The sequence below is a fragment of the Lycorma delicatula genome, chromosome 4 (assembly GCF_047948215.1).
Source record: "Lycorma delicatula isolate Av1 chromosome 4, ASM4794821v1, whole genome shotgun sequence".
In the NCBI taxonomy this organism is placed as follows: Eukaryota; Metazoa; Arthropoda; class Insecta; order Hemiptera; family Fulgoridae; genus Lycorma; species Lycorma delicatula.
The window spans coordinates 199,100,771-199,118,938 of record NC_134458.1 but is presented as its reverse complement, the minus strand read 5'-3'; the positions used below and the strand labels follow the sequence as shown (position 1 = coordinate 199,118,938).

Genomic DNA, 18,168 nt, shown 5'->3' with positions numbered 1-18,168 from the left:
AAACAGATTTCATCCATGTTCTCCAATTATCTATGGCAAACCTTTCCCTGTTACTACAGAAAATCGGTGTTATACTGAATATGTGTCACTAAACCAAGGGTTACTCAACAGATGACTAGTTTTAACCGGTAGTAACCACGTAAATGAAAAACTAAATCCTTATTCATTTTTAAATGAAAATTCATATCTTGTTTACTAAGAGTTAAAAGCAAACATTCTCTGTGTATTTCTGATACGCTATATCCCAACATACAGCATCATCAATTCCCATGACTCGAAACAAATAAAGATTTATTACAATATTAATATTTGTTTTAGCTGTTGAAAAAAAAAAAAAAATTTAATTGATAATTATAACAATTTAGAAAAATAAAGGCAGGAGAATATGAATGGATCACTATAAGATAACTTTATGTATAAATTAATCATCAGAGAAATGATTTGTTTACATCCTTACTTAACGATCCATATGTAATTATAATTTATCATACAGCAAACATATTTACACTTTATAAAGCATATAAAAGAATTTATAATTTTAAGATAAAAATCTATATTAATATAAATCAAGAATCTCCCACTGCTCATTAGTAATCTCCCATTTCCCAAACAGGTAGAAAACTGAAGTTAGGCATAATTATTACTAAATTTGTCTAGGAAAAGTAAACAGATGTTATTATGAATAACTGGTAAAGGGTCTTGGACAAGAAGGTAATACAGACTGACGATCATCGTTTCTCACCACCCCTTTAACTTATCCTCAACTGCTTCCCTATAATCACTTCATGGATGAAGGTTTAACAAGCTGAGTTCTCCATTCTGACGATACCCAAAGAACCCTGATTACTGGGTATACAGTAAGGGGGTCCCCACAGACCGACTCAGGTACTCGATTTCCTGCCTGGTGGTCGCATAGCAAGCCTAATCTACTACCATGTAAAGTCGAACTTCCAAATCTGACATCCAAAAAGGAAGAATGAATGAAAAAGTAAGACTTGCATCAGAGGAACTGAAAACTTGCAACGTGAAGGAGATAGATAATCCTCTTACGCAACATGCTAACAGTAACACAAGATTTTTTCTTCTGAAAAGATAAAAGAACTGATTCTTATATCTTGCTTCAGATGAACTACAATATGAAATTTATTACAAATACTAAGCATATTTAAGGAATTTATCTTAAAACCACCTACAAGAGATAAAATCATGATTAAAGTTGCATTCACTAATAGTGATGTAACTTGGGTACAGCTTGTGATAGGAGCTTCAAATATAGATTGGATAATAACTCCAACATTTTATGAAAAAAAATGTTTTTCCTTTAAATCATCACCACTAAACAGGTAATACTGGAATAAGGATGCATTTTATAATTCCATTACATCTTATATGATGATCATAGTGGAAGCGACTTTTCATTTTTACAAGAAACTTTTACAGTATTCCTGTCTTAATCGAGATCTTACTGATCACTATTTCTCCTGTTTTCCAAATAGGTAGAAGACTAAAATTTTGTACACGATTTTTTCAAAAAAATAAGCAATAAGCTGGTTTGACCATCAATAATTATAAGGGATTCATTCATAAGCTTAAAAACATTTCATTTGCCGATGTGAAGAAAGATCAATAAAAACAAATATCAAAAATAAGAATGAGTAATAATGATTAATAAATATATGATTAAATAAATATATATGATTAAATAAATGAGTAATAAATAAACCAAAATTACACTTAATAGTATGATGTTTGAAAATAACAGTCGACATTCAAAAACAAGATATTTTAAACGTCTTAATGAAAAAATTAAAATTACAAGAATTCAGGCGATGCAACAATTAAACGTGCTTAATAGATGAACACATAAAACAATAATAAATATACAAATGAAAGTTAACATATATATCAATCTTAAAATATTCTAAATAAAAATTCCATAATTATTATTGCTGTGCTTACTTTAGAGGTTAATTAAAAAATAATACAGTTTTCAAACTATGGTAAACAATTCTTGTTCTTTAATCACTGTAAACACTTACACATATGAGTACAATGTACAAATAACAAAACACTTCACTTAAATGATATGATTCACAATATTCTTAAATTACATACATGTTGTGTTGTTTACATGGCATTACTTAATTATTATATTCATTGAACAATGCACAATAAAATTTTAATATTTTACTATTAATTAACAAAGTTCTTATTACAACTAATTTGTAAGTCTCTCGGAAAAAGAAATTGTCTCAGAGTTGGAATATTGAACAGTACAAATAAATAATATGTAATACGATGCATACAATAGATATTCAGTTCATCAAGCTTTACTACATAACCATTTTCATTAAACGATAAATAAAGATTATTTCCCATTTATACCAGATCATAGTTAAAATGCAATAACTACATAGTACTTTCAATTTCTGGAAATAACATATAAACATAACTAATGTAAGCTATCACTTACATAACGGTACAATTTCAAAACTGATTGATTTATGGGTGGTAAAACTTACACAGGTCACCATTATGATTTTTACCACAATTTAGTTGTGATGAAATGTACGTTGAAGTTAAAGAAATTAAAAAAAAAATGAAATACAATAGAGTCTCATAACTTACCTGGCTTCACCAGGAACTCTGATCTACCAAGGGCATAATACTTGACAAACTACTACTAACAAAGCTCATTAAGTAGAACATTAAAGTATATATGTATGGAAAGAAAGAATTACATAAAAATATTATTCAATTCCAAGTAATATTTTGAGATAAAGGAACCAAGGTGACATACCTTCTCAGTCCTTTGACCAATTTTAATAAAAATTAAATACGGGTATCAACCAACAATCTATACTAGAAATTATCATACAAAATTTCATAAAAATCAGTTAATCCAGTACGAAGTATCAAGCAAAACAATAACTAACCAAATAACAAAAAAATTAAGTTTATTATCCCATCCCTGAATGGAATCGCCCAAACATATAACCAAAGTGCCATACTAAGGTAATGGAACCATCTAATTAGCACAAGTATGTGATTTTGAGTCCAGAAATAAATAAAAAGAATGGTTTTGCCCCTACCCTTTTATGGGGGGATCTCTACTGTGCGCCACCATTTTGGTGAAGAATTGATCAACAATGAGGTGCAATTAACTAAACCTTAATATCATTTGTAGTAATTGTAATTAATTTATACAGTAAATAATAAAGAATATCTTAATAATGGAGGCCAATAGATTAGGCTACATTTGGTTGAAAAGATCATGACCGCTAATGCACAGTTGTTATATTAACTCCAAAAAACAGCTGTCCAACAGTGCTTTGTTTGTCCCACGTTCTACCTTATTTCTAGGTGTTGCAAGTCTCCATGTGCTTTCAATTATCTGGGTATGCGCACCTGATTTTGTAGTTCTACAAAATTATATGTGTGATTTATTATTATGGAATTAACTTTTAGTGCTTCTGTTTTCCACTGTAACCATAAAAGACTCCTTAATCTTCCTAAATATCCCCAAAGACCCATTGTTGTGAAAGAACACATCTACCTAACTTGGTATTTTCTGTGACAGAATAAACTTTCATCCATTTCAACTGTTAACCTTTGACCTCCTTGATGGTTTGCAGCACTATGGGCACAAAATTTGCGTAAGTAATTCATCCAATCAACCCTAGTAAAGTGAATTATTTCTAAACTCCTCCATGCAAAATTTTTAAGTTGATAATCCTTTAGCCCAACAATAAATAAATAAGAATTTTATGGAAAGTGAGTTCAGAACCTGTTAAAAAGTTATTGCTTCTTAATTGTTTATGTTATCTGCAGTCTTTTTTTTGACAAGTCCCACCTATCTCATTCCCCGATATGATCGTTAAAATCATATCATGCTGCAATCACATCTCGGATTACGTAAAATACAATGTTTCTCAAGAAAATGTATCACGGTGACTTCTTAAACAGATTAAATTAAATGAATGAAATTCATAAGTATTAACAGTACAAAACAAATAACACTAAAAATGAAAAGTAGACCTATGATACGAATAGTCCGGCAGCAAAACACAACTGCAGTTTTATTATTACAATGTGAAACACTAATGGGGAAATGATGATACTGCTGATATACAAATGATTCATTGTTAATCGATATGGCTGTTAAAATGCTGATACATAACAGAGAATAACCTGGGGGATGGGTTTTGAATAAGGCCAAACACCATAAAAATATCTTTGCTAACAGGGGATTAAATTATACAAAAAATTTACCTTGTTTGTGTAAAATTTTGATACAGGACCCATAAGGTCCATATTTCCCTGCCCTCTTGGCCGATTATAACCTAAATTAAATGGCACATCAATACCCCATATACAGAAATCATCATGCCAAATTTTATCCAAATCAATCCATTTTGTCTGGAGATTCAAGCAAAAAACCAGCCAATATATGTACATACAAGCTGCATACAGCTTTCTGGAATGTTAAAACTGAAGGTTTATGGGTCAGAGAGAGTCAAGATCTACAAAAACTTTTGCATGCAAAATCTGATCAGATTACCATACTTTCCCTTATACAGAATAATATATAGCTGTAAAAAAATATAACTATATAACAAGGAAAGTAAAAATAACAACAAAGGGATGAAATACAGATAAAATAAAAGAGATTATAATCTGAATGAAATATGAAATATCAGAATTGAAAAATGAACACAGAAAGCCTAAAACTTCTAAGCATGAGGAAGACAGAAAATAAAAGATTGTTTAGAAATGAAATTAATATTAAGAAGAAAATATCAAAGGAAAATTAATTTATAAGAGATGTAATATAGTAGTGAAAAAATAAGATTACTGAAAAAGTACTTGAGTACATCATAACGAAAAACAAGAAAGAGTTTGGAGTAAGATTTTTGACAAAATTATTAGTACCAGATGTATAGGTAGAAAACTACGATAGGGAGAAAAGAAAGAGATAAAGCAAGGAAGGAATATACACAGAAACAATGTAGAGGCTAAAAATTATCAATTGAATTTTTGGAGGAAAAGAAAAATAAGATATTCTGAGAAAGATATCACTCTTTTTTTGATATCAGTTTAACAGCAATCTTTCAGATAAATAGAAATAGGGCAGAAGAGATAGATGATAAACCATCATAAATATTACCTTATTTAATAAAACCTAACTGGACCCAAAGATATCAGAAATAGTTAATGATTACTGTATCAAAGAAGGCAGTCTAACATCGAAACTAGTGAACAGAATTTGGTAAAAATATCATTGAATGAAGATCAGTTCAGTTTCAGAAAATGCAAAGAAGGATTCTGGTCTTCAGATTAATCTATCAAGACAGACCTAATAAGAACAGTCCATCAACATATGATTTGCAGATGTTGAGAAGATATGTGAAAGAATGGATTAAAATTAAAAATTCACAAAAAATTTGACCAAAGAATAAGAAAGAAGACATATGTAAAATTTTTCAAAAAACAGAGAGAAGTGACAAGGATAAACAATGAAGAAAATGCCAGAGAAAGAGTCTGATTCAGAAGACTAAAACAAGGTAATCTGTTTACATAAATTTTCAATTTGTGTTTAGATGAAAGAGTACAAGAACAAATACTTACATTTATGCTTAGATTGCTTGTCTGATGTTCACTCCTTCAGTAAACACTGATTACTCTAATTAAGATGTAATGACAATTATAATGATTCAACAACAACATTACTGTGAGAGAAAGCAGATGAGACTGGTTTCTCTTAAACCTTAGATACTTTACTTATGTCACACTTTAAAAAAAAAACTAATGTATAATATAAAGCATAATGTAAAGCAATAATCTGGCTTTAAAAGTTGTTTTTACTATTGCATAATCAAAGGAAAGTACAAAAATAAAATAATTGTTCCAGGAAAAAATTTCTTAAAAATAATTACAAGAACAACAAAATAACAAAATTATTAAAACAATCTAAAAATAAAGGTGTGATGAAAGGATGATGAAACCAATTAAATACAGATAATAGTTTTAGATTTTCATTCTTTCTTTGATTTTCTACATAGTAAACATGATTTGGTTAAGACAAAAAGATCTTGTTGCCACGTCAATTAACATAACAAACAAATGTTACTGATAGTATAGTTGAAAAGTTATCTAAGTTCAAATATTGCATGTTAAACATAAAACATGAAATCACCTATAAATATCATCCTATAACTAAATATGTAAAAAAAATATAATCAAGCTCTTTCACAATAATTGAAAATTTTAAACTGAATTTTATATATATATATATATATATATACACACATTTCAATAATAGAGGTAGTACAAAGGATGATGAGTGTACGGGGTACAACCCTCTACAAACATATTAATAAATACTACTCAAATAAAAAAATTGAGTATTTTTAAAATAAATAAACAATATTTTCATTTACTTATATGATGGTGCCTTTACAAAAATAATCGATTGTTTATTATTAATCTAGAATTTATTATTAATTTTGTAATATTATTAAAAGAAATAGGCAAGTTTAAAAACTGAGTTTTACAATAAGGAAAAGCATAACTCAACACAGAAAAATGTTTAACATTTTTATAGCAAACCACCCATATCTTCTCTCATAAATTAACAAGAATATTTTTTTCAAAGAGAGAAGTGACGAGCATTCCCAAAGAAAAAATTGGGCAGATTTTTTAATTTTTAATAATAAATAACAAATCCTTGCTTAAGAATGAACATACATTTGTTAATTTGTACAATAAAGAGTGGCACACGAAATGATCCAATAATTGTTTTGTTTAGTAATTATTAATGTGTTTTATGTTGGCAGAAATGACAGCAGTTCACGAATATCAGTTCTTTCTCTTTCCGAGTGTACTGTGTGTATATTGTTCCAAGATGGCTGGCAAAGGAAGACTAACTGTTGTAAAGAATGTACTGTTTTTTAATGAAACAAAAAGTGTGGTGCTTACACAAAACTGGTTTCATGCACATTTTAAAACTCAGTGGTCGCCCTCATTTAAAACAAAATGTAGACTTTATGAAAAATTTAATAGTATGATTCAGTATTTGAGAATAAGCGCAAATATACTGGCAATGTTCATTCCCCAAAGAATGTTGAAGCTGTCAGAGCAGGGTTGCTGAGGAGCCCGAGCAAATCAACAAGAAAAGCATTAGCACAACTTGAAATTTCTAGGCGAACTGTGCAGTGAATTTTAAAAATTGAATTGCATTTGTATCCATATAAAATAACAGTATTGTCTAAATTAATGGTTGACAACAAACTTCAAAGAATGCCATTCGCTGAATGGGCTATGAACCGAGAGGTATTGTTGAACAATGTTTGGTTTTCAAATGAGGCACATTTTCACCTAGACAGGGCTGTTAATAAACAAAATGTGCATTTTTGGACATCCAAAAATCTACATGCGCTTCATGAAAAGGTGCATCACGGTCCATGAATTACAGTACGAGCTGCTATCTCAAGTCATGAGGTAATAGGACCATTCTTTTTTGGACAGTGAACAGTGAATGTTATCTAAACATGCTACGTAATAATTTTGTTCCTTAGCTTATTGCAAATGGGTTTTGATTAGAAATGGTTCATGCAGGATGGAGCCAGATTGCACATAGCTAATGTTGTTTTAGACTTTCTGCATGAAACTTTCAACACAAATGTCATTTCACACGGATTTCCTAATTGTTTTGCATGTGGGTAGAACTGGCAACCAAACAGTACTGATTTGAATCCGTGTGATTATTTTCTTTGTGGATTTCTAAAGGAAAAGATTTTTCCTAAATATCCTCATACATTGATGGAACTGCGAGTGCTGATCATCGAGATGTGCAATGAGATAACCAAGGATATGTGTCTTCGAGTTATTAACACAACATAGGAGTTCGTGTTGAAGAAGTTGCTAGAAGTGATGGTGGTCATATTGAACATGTGATAAGCAGAACATAAAATCCAGGTATATAGTAAATACACTGTATTTTACTTTTCTATATTGCAATTCAAATAAATATTTTTTAACAAAACCAAATGTTGGATCATTTCATGCGCCATCCGGTATATGTAAAGTTCATCATAATAAAATTGAAATATATTGTAAATAATTTATCATATCTCTAGAAGCTTGGTATCTTGTTATAATTTTATAATATTATTTGGGTTTATAGCTGCTATACAAATTGATATATATATATATATATCACATAATACATAACAAATATATTTCAAGTTATAATTTGAGAAGTGCAGATCACTATCTCTCATCTTGGTTCGCATACTACAGTCCAGAACTTTTAGGAAGGAATAGAAACCAAAATCCCCTAATCTATGTTCACCCTGGTATGAGAGTAAGAGGATGAACTATGCTACTATATCAAATTATTTCATATTAGTTAAGATGTAATCAAGTATAATAAAGAACCTGTTCTAAGTGATGATTTTTAACTGACTTCAGAACTAGAAAGACATTCTCAATTTATTTAAATGTTTTATTTAATATTTAAATGAGCATACACACATGCACAAACGCATGTGAAAGAGATAGAGGATGTTCATAACGTATAGGAACCTTTAATTGTATGTTCCTATATGACTTATTTAAGTCCTAAATCTATGACTTATTTAAACCCTAAACCTTATTTATCATTAAATAAGCAGAAATAAGGCAGAGATAGATGATAAACCATCATAAATATTACCTTCTTTAATAAAACCAGGTATGGACCCACAGATATCAGAAATATCTGTGAATATGTCGTATAATTCATGTTACTTTCATTACAAACTCAATTCACTGCTTCATATCAGCATGTTAACTCATTCAAATGCAGATGATATTCAGGGGATTACAAGTAACAGCTTCATTCTGTTCACCATCAGTTTGTATTGTGAACATCGCACTCTAAATTAATAGTATAAAAAAAATTATAAAATATCTGTATCTAGTTTGTATATACATTGAAAATACCACAGGAAGCAGTTTAGTTCATACCTCATGATTAAAAAATAACTATATAATTAATGTTTAACATCACATCATTACACAATTGAGCAAATTTGTTTTGAATGTTTGAAAAGAATTTACAGATGAATTAAGAAACTTCTGTATCAATTTACAAGACCTAAATCTAATATGTGATTTAATAATAACCAGTTAAAATGGTTAAACCAATGCTTTATCTATTTCAGATAATGTATAAATCATATCATAAATAAGTTATATTCAAAAAGATGAGCTTACGAATCTTTTAAATATTTACAGAATACTGGATATAGATAATAATTTCATGTTTTAACAATTAATTATTACATGAAATATAATATTATACAGTATACAATGAATTATAGTTAATATACAAAAAAAACCACATACCAACAATTGAATTTGAAGCATTCAAGTGCTTTCAGAATTAAATTCTACATTCAAGAACTATCATAAAACTTCACATGTAAATTGTAATAAAATCATGATATTTGTTGTCCACCAACAGTTGAGACCACCAAATTGACAGGACACATATGTTGACATAAATTAAAACATATGACGACCAGCTGTTATGTTTTTATGCAAATATCACGATTTTATTAAAATTTACAAATAAAGTCTCCTTCTATGAACACGAGACCTTGCCGATGGTGAGATGGCTTGAGTGCTCTGTGATACAGAATAGCTGGACTGAAGGTGCAGTCGTATCGGAGAGGTATCTATTGAGAGCCAGGCTAAGGAATGATTCCTGAAAGAGGGCAGCAACTCTAGTCCCCTGTTCCAATCTACGGGTAGAGACTACTAAGGAAGAGGTAACCAGAAAATTAAAAAATAACATTTGATGAGTCAGAGCATGGAATGTTAGAAGTCTAAAAAAGATTGGTAGGTTAGAAAATTTAAAGAGGGAAATGGATAAGTTAAGTGTAGATGTACGAATTAGTGAGGTTTGGTGGGAAGAGAAAAATGACTTTTGGTCAAGTTTGACTTTAGAATAATTAACAACGCTTCAAATAAAGGGCAGGCAGGAGTGCGTTTCATAATGAACAAGAAGACAGGGAAGAGAGTAAAGTATTTCAAAATGCATAGTGACAGAATCATTGTAATAAGGATTATGTCAAAACCTAAGCCAACAATGACTGTTAACTTCTATACGCCTGCAAGTGCCCATGATGATGATCATGAGGTAGTGCGTATACAAAGAAATTGATGAAGCAATTAAATATGTAAAAGGGGATGAAAATTAATTATAGTTGGAGATTGGAATGCAATCATTGGAAAAGGTAAGGAAAGGAATATAGTGGGTGAATACTACAAGCTGGGCAAAAGGAATGAAAGAGGGGACCGACTTATAGAGTTTTGCACGAAGTATAATTTAGTAATTGCCAACACTCCATTTAAAAATCATAATAGAAGAATATATACATAGAAAAAGCCAGGCGATACTGCAAGGTATCAGATAGATTATATCATGGTTAAGCACAGATTTAGAAATCAATTCGTGGACTGCAAAACTTACCCTGGAGCAGACATTGATAGCGACCATAATTTGGTGATAATGAAATGTAGATTGGGTTTTAAAATTATGAGGAAAAGGTGTCAGATGAATTGATGGAATTTAGAAAAGCTTGAGGAAGAGGAAGTAAAGAAGATTTTTGAGGAGGACATCGCAAGAGGTCTGAGTAAAAAAGATAAGGTAGAAAATGTAGTAGAAGAATGGGAGAATGTTAAAAAGGAAATTCTTAAGTCAGCAGAAGCGACCTTAGACGGAACAAAGAGAACTGGTAGAAAACCTTGGATGTCAAAGGATATATTGCAGCTGATGGAAGAACGTAGAAAATATAAGAATGCTAATGATGAAGAAGGTAAAAGGAACTATCGACAATTAAGAAATACTACAAACAGGAAGTGCAAGCTAGCGAAATAAAAGTGGATTAAAGAAAAGTGTTCAGAAGTGGAAGGAGAAATGAACATTGGTAAAATAGACAGAGCATACAGGAACATTAAGAAAAATTTTGGGGTACATAAATTAAAATCTAATGTGTTAAACAAATATAGTATACTGATTTATAGTATGAAAGAAAAAGTCAATAGGAGGGTGGAATATATTGAAGAGTTATACGGAGGAAATGAATTAGAAAATGGTGTTGTAGAAGTAGAAGAGGAAGTCGAAGAGGATGAAAGCGGAGAAACAATACTGAGATCTGAATTTAAGAGAGCATTAAAAGATTTGAATGGCAGAAAGGCTCCTGGAATAGATGGAATACCTGCAGAATTACTGCGCAGTGCAGGTGACGAAGTGATAGATAGATTATACAAAATGGTATGTAATATTTATGAAAAAGTGGAAGTTCAGTCAGATTTCAAAAAGAGAGTTATAGTCATGACAACAAAGAAAGCAGGAGCAGATAAATGTGAAGAATACAGAACAATTAGCTTAACTAGTCATGCATCAAAAATCTTAACTAGAATTCTGTACAGAAGAATTGAGAGGAGAGTGGAAGAAATGTTACGAGAAGACCAATTTGGTCTTGTACAAACCAACATACTTGGCATTTATAGACCTAGAAAAGGCATTTGATAACGTTGACTGGAATAAAATGTTCAGCATTTTAAAAAAATTAGGGTTCAAGTACAGAGCTAGAAGAACAATTGCTAACATTTACAGGAACCAAACAGCAACAGTAAGAATAGAAGAACATAAGAAAGAAGCCGTAGTAGTAAAGGGAGTCTTACAAGGATGTTCCCTATCACCATCACTTTTCAACCCTTTACATACAACTAGAAGTTAATGATGTTAAAGAACAATTTGGATCTGGAGTAACAGTACAAGGTGAAAAGATAAATTAGCTACGATTTGATGATGATATAGTAATTCTAGCTGAGAGTAAAAAAAGAGTTAGAAGAAACAATGAATGGCATGGATGAAGCCCTACGCAAGAACTACTGCATGAAAATAAACGAGAACAAAACAAAAGTAATGAAATGTAGTAGAAATAACAAAGATGGACCACTGAATGTAAAAATAGGAAGAGAAAAGATTATAGAGGCAGAAGAATTTTGTTATTTGGGAAGTAAAATTACTAAAGATGGACAAGCAGGAGCGATATAAAATGCCGAATAGCACAAACGAAGCGAGACTTCAGTCAGAAATATAATTTGTTTACATCAAAAATTAATTTAAATGTCAGGAAAATATTTTTGAAATTATATGTTTGGAGCGTAGCTTTATATGGAAGTGAAACTTGGATGATCGGAGTACCTAAGAAGAAAAGATTAGAAGCTTTTGAAATGTGGTGCTATAGGAGAATGTTAAAAATCAGCTGGGTGGATAAAGTGACAAATGAAGAGGTGTTGCAGCAAATTGATGATGAAAGAAAAATATAGCTAAAAGATGAGATAAACTTATAGGCCACATATTAAGGCATCCTGGAATAGTTGCTTTAACATAGGAGGGACAGGTAGAAGGGAAAAATTGTGCAGGCAGGCAACGTTTGGCATATGTCAAAACAAATTGTTAGGGATGTAGGATGTAGAAGGTATACCGAAATTGAACAACTAGCACTAGACAGGGAATGTTGGAGAACTACACAAACCAGTCAAATGACTGAAAACATAAAAAAAAACCACGTGTAGTTTTAATTAATGTTATAAATAGGATGAATATGAGAGTTCCTGAAGATGGAATTTAATTCCAAAAGCACTTGAATGCGTGAAATTCAATTCGTGGGAAATGGTTTTTTGTATATTAACCATAATTATGGTTATAATTATTCCATAATTATACCAACAGGACATACTTAATGAGTATTTTATTCTGATTTTTACATAATAATAATAATAATCATATAGATCAAATAAGAAATGGATAGATATGCTACTCTATATATAAAAAAAAGCACTGCCTAGCATTTGCCCGGGTGGCTCAAGGGAAACCATGGAAACACTTCGGCCTGTGTAGCATCCAAAAACTCAAAATTAATCATAAAATAAATAACTGATGTGATTACAGTCCATATTAATTATTTACAACAAAAACATGAAATAGTATTAAGGGAAATAAACAAAGATATTAAGAATATCGTTATTAATTTCTCCTGTTATCTGTTGCCAAATATATCCTCTTCTTAAAATTAAGTCTTCTGATTTGCCATTTTACATTATGTGGGTCTTTTAACCATTTCTTCTGTCGCTCGCATTAACCTATCCCACCTGCTTGTTTAATGTCACAGCATCGTTTTAGAATACACTAATTCTCTTAACTCTTTTACATTCTTCTGTTTTATATCTCTGTTTCTCGCTTTGTTTCTTCTTATTTTCATTTTTATATTTCTCAAGAATTTCATACCCTAGGCCTGAAGGATTCCAAATTCTTTATGTCATCATGTCTCATCTGTGTATGTAATGCATCTTCGTTTTGCTAGTAAATAGTATCTCCTTATTCTAGTGCTTTCTTATTCTGAACAATTGCTTTAGAGCTTCATGCAGGTTTCCTCCTAATAGCAGTTGTTTTTGAAATTTTATTTTTCAGTATTCTTTCTTCACAGAACTCATCTTCTTCGTAAGGAAACATTGTAATTGCTCTCAAAGATCACTTGTTTAGTATACATGATATCTAATTTATATTGAATGAAATTTTGTTTTGAAGTCATTTAATTATGATATTTTTTATGGAGTTTAACTTTATTGTTTAAGGAAATCCATTCCAAATATTATTAGGATACAAATTTTGTTTATATATTATAATAAAGTATCGTGTATAATTATCTATGTAAGAATAAAATTAGTGATTGCAAAGGGTGTTGAATTTATTATATTGCATTTATCATATTTTCAATTCTCAGTGTAATAACCATAATGTTTGCACTATTTTCTATTAAAAAGAAAAAAGAAAAGTTAACAGATTGCATCAAAATTCTGTCCTGATGTCATGGATTCATTGCTGTTCTCAGTGGTATTAACACAAAGTTTCTGCTCACCAAACTTAACTACTTTTATCTACACAATTTATGCTGTTTATAAAATTGCCTTTATGAATGCATCATATATATTTTTTTAAGTTAATATTTTCGAAATGGCATAACTAGATTATCTTTGAATGAACTAAAATTCAATTTTTCTCTAATTATTCATTACTCTTTTTTTCATTTTTCAAATTATATTGTTTTACATTTTTTCATATTTAATTTTTTCTTCTTTAATGTTTCTGCTGTATTACTTTTTACCGTTTGAATTTTTTTGTGTAGTAATGTGTAAATATTTGTTTGTGGTGCCAAATCACCTTCAAGATGTAACAGCAAATAAACAGAAATCAATTGATCAATCTCTTACAAAAACTATCGCTTTTATTTCGTTACATATTTTAATCCATTATCACAGGCATTAAGCTTTCATATTTTTGCATTTTTCCTTTAATAATCATCGGATCGGTGTGTTCAGTCATAATTGTTCAGTTTTGGGTTACCGTTTATCATTCATTTAAATTATAGATTTCTGGTATCCTTAACTACAACCTCATCAGAACAGGCATCTAACAAAATGATTCTGCCAAAAATCTTGTCTAATCCCAAAATCTAAAATTAAAAAAGAAAAATTTAATTTATGAAAGAATATTTTTAACTTATGTTAATATTTGTCGCCATCCAAAATGAAAACACCAGTTTAAATTAAATTAAATTTAAAACTTCGCCTCTCTGCAAACAATCCCGGCAGATCAGTAGGGTGTCAGCCTTTCATTCAGGTCACAGGTTCAAATCCAAGTCAGTCATGGCGTTTTTCATCCGCTACAAAATTTTCGTAGTTTAATTCGCTAATCACTTTTTAATGAATTCAAAAATAAAAATTAAAATTGCAATAATTGCACAAGATAGCTGTAAATAAAGCAAGACCTGTCTTACGTATCGTAAGCTTTAAGTCGTAGGCAATCCGATATAAAACATCAATCGGTCCTAAAATCAGTATAACGTTTCTCAAGAATAACAAGAAAATTATAACAGGATTATTAAGAATAAAGCGGTTTCCCGTCGCTTCTTCAATAAGTAGACCCTAATTCTGCCCATCGGCATTCCATGCCCGCTAAAAGATAGACTGTACAATGACTGTACATCATTACTTGTAAAGAAAGCAACTCTGATTAGCGTACAGATAATATCTAAGAAGTACATCATGTACATCACAGGTATAAAGAAAAATAACCGAGTAAACCAACAAATTAAGTGCTAGAATAATTAACCTTGCTATAAAACCTCATCTTAAATTCACAGGTTCATATATCTAATAAATAAAAGTTATTGTTCAGTTCATGATTAAATATAATTTTTAATATGTAGTAAAGATCATTACATCTTTAGTATTTATTTTTAGTTTTATATTAAATGAATGTTACATTGTTAATGAAGATATAAAAGTTGATGAGAATGCATGTGATAGAATAATATGTAAAACTAGACTGAACAATACATTAATAATTAGAAAAATTATAAATATAAAATATCAGCTGGTAAGATACGCAAGCTGAATATTATCAAATTTATTTACTTTTACAAATGAATAAGAAGAACAAGACAGTTTATGTATTTATAATTAATAAGAAAAGCAGAAACAGTCTGAACATAACTGCAAGTCAAAAGATCAGATGATTTTTTTTTATTTTTATAATATTGAAAATAAAAATATTGCAAATAGCATAAAAATATTAATAATCATCGATTTGCAATCCACATTAAGTTGATTCCATCAGTATATATAGAGCCCGTAAGGTCCACAAGCAAACATGCAGGGGGACGAACAGGGATCAGAGAACCTCTTCTCACCCTCATCCGCCTCCCTACCACAAACAATTGCCTCCACCATGGCAGCTACGGCTTTCCAAGCAGCCTCCGACTCAAGCATCTTGGTGAACAAGCTTTCAGCCACCAACTCCCTGAACTCCTCGACTACTGGGCACCGTACATCATATCAGCGCCCACACTGGAACACATAATGTTCCGGAGAGTTGATGAATGCACAACACCTACATAGGGGGGAACGACCAAACTTCTTCATTACTATCTTGTAACTGTTCTCCCACACGTTCGCATCGACTTCATTGAGCAGGTCAGTCCACTTCTTCTCCTTACCGCGACTGATACCTACTCTGTAAGCCCGCTAGCTTCGCACAGCATCTCCCTAGCATGAAGTACGTCCATCCTATCGTTGCCCCTGAGTAGACTCTGTAGCCTCCGCCTTGCTCTGAGGCACTCTTCAAAACTCCCCTACTTCCTTGCACCACCAGTAAGTATTACTGTTCCTGACAACGCATTTCGTTCGGAGATCCTCAAGCGCCTCCTGCACGACGGAGGTCACCTCATCAGGCATTAACGCGTACCTTAGCCTGTCAGCGATAGTACGACGGAAAACCCCCACCGCACGCTCGCCCACTTTCCGTATCCCGCGTGTGCAGGTAGCCACTCCCAGCTACACGAAAGCTGGGAGTGGGAATGAGACGACCGTATAGTCGCTAGAGATCTCCTCGTCCAATACACCAATTGCTGACCCTTTGGCACGCCCTCTCACTAGCAAGTGTCATCGATGAACGACACCGACTCGCTTCTCTGAAATTTAGGACATAAACCATCACCCAGAGAGAAATGTCCAACGCCGCTTGCAGCCTCCTCAAGGATCTGGCCCCTTCGATCGGTGACCATACCGCCCCACAAGCACTTGGCGTTGAAGTCACTCTAGGCCAACTCCCTGCCTCAGCCACAACTTCATCGATGAATCTTTTGTATTTGAACAAAACCTAATTTGGAGAAATGTAGCCAACTATCAATGTGACCTCCCTGAGCTCCACAACGACAAAGCCCCTCCTAAGAGCTACGCTGACGATTGGAAGTACTTGGGACACTTCCACAAATGCAACGTCTACGTACGCGTCACTAATCCAACCTTTCTCCTATCCAGCTTCTTGTTTGGCTCACTTAGCAGGATGAAGTCCGCTCGGCTTCTCACCGGCAGCTTCCATGCAGCATCATGTACCAACCTACTCCTACTTGCATTAAATTGGTGGAATCTAGCCATTTCTCTTTTTGCAGCCACTTAGTTTATGCCCCTTATCTCCGAACTTGAGACATTTCATGGCCTCCTTGCAGTCACGGCTAATATGCTCTTCTCTGCCGCAATTATAACAGTTTTCGGCGATCTACCCCTTTAAATTTAGAAGCAAGCTGACCATTTTTGCCACACCGGAAGCACCGCTCCTCAGATGATCTTTTCCAGACCCTAGAGTATCCATCCTATCTTTATGCGTCTTTTCTCCAACAGCATGTTGGCGATCGTCTTTCCTACAAGCACAGAGGCTGTCTCGGTGCTCCAAACGATCTCAACAAAGAGAAGACCTTGGCCGACCGACTCTCGACACCTGCAGCTGTAGCAATACAAACCCTCATCTCCTCTTCCGTAACAAGCTCATCGAAATCCTTCACCAGAAGCGCTACGAGGCGCTCCCTCCTTCCACCTTCATGTCGGTGATTTTCTTTATGACCTCCCTTAGCTTGGTGGCTGCTTTCTTCTCCCCTTTTACCATAATACGTAGCTGTTCATTTACGTCTTTTCTAACAGAGAGCACCTTCCCTGCCTCCTCGGAGCGATACTGCTCTTTAAATCACGCAGCAGATCCGCGTAACCCCCCCCCCTCCCTAAAAGCACGAACCACTAATGTTTGAGTCTCTGCAGTAGTCGCTTGTTCCTTTCCTACAGAATTCACCACATACCTATCAACGGTACCGACTGTTCTAAGGGAGTACTTACATTCCGCTCGCCTTGCCACTTACTCCGCAACTTTCCTTAAGCTCTTACTCAGCGTGTTACCCGGCACGGTGACAAACAAGGAAGGCTGCGTGGTGGCATTGATCTTCTGCAATGTTCCGTAGAAATCCCGCACTGTTGCCTCTTCACCCTTGGATGCGTCCACGATTCTACATATGATCGCCGCTCCGCCAACTCTACTCCCTCCCCAAGAGTCACCACTGGTATGGAACACTCAGCAATAACAAGTCCCGCCTTCAGTTTGTCCTCAGCTACGAGCTACCCGAGCACTTTATACGCCCCAGACTGACCTCACAGCTGCACTCTTTCTGACTACGGCGAAATCTGCAACATGAATAGATCCACCATCTGCCGTTGGGTCAG

The 18,168-nt window shown here is 32.8% G+C and overlaps 1 protein-coding gene across 3 annotated transcripts in view; it reads right to left on the bottom strand.

Moving 5' to 3' along the window:
* The window catches only part of Mondo (MLX interacting protein mondo), a 284,390-nt gene that overhangs the window by 153,376 nt on the left and 112,846 nt on the right, over nucleotides 1-18,168 (bottom strand). Inside the window, exon 1 of one of the 3 annotated variants that reach the window (XM_075364991.1) lies at nucleotides 5,629-5,767. The exons of the other annotated variants lie outside the window; for them this stretch is intronic. Within the exon in view, the coding sequence (XP_075221106.1) occupies nucleotides 5,629-5,630 (2 nt within the window). The 5' untranslated portion in view covers nucleotides 5,631-5,767. Of the gene's footprint in view, nucleotides 1-5,628; nucleotides 5,768-18,168 lie in introns of those variants that run through there. 3 annotated transcript variants of the gene reach the window in all.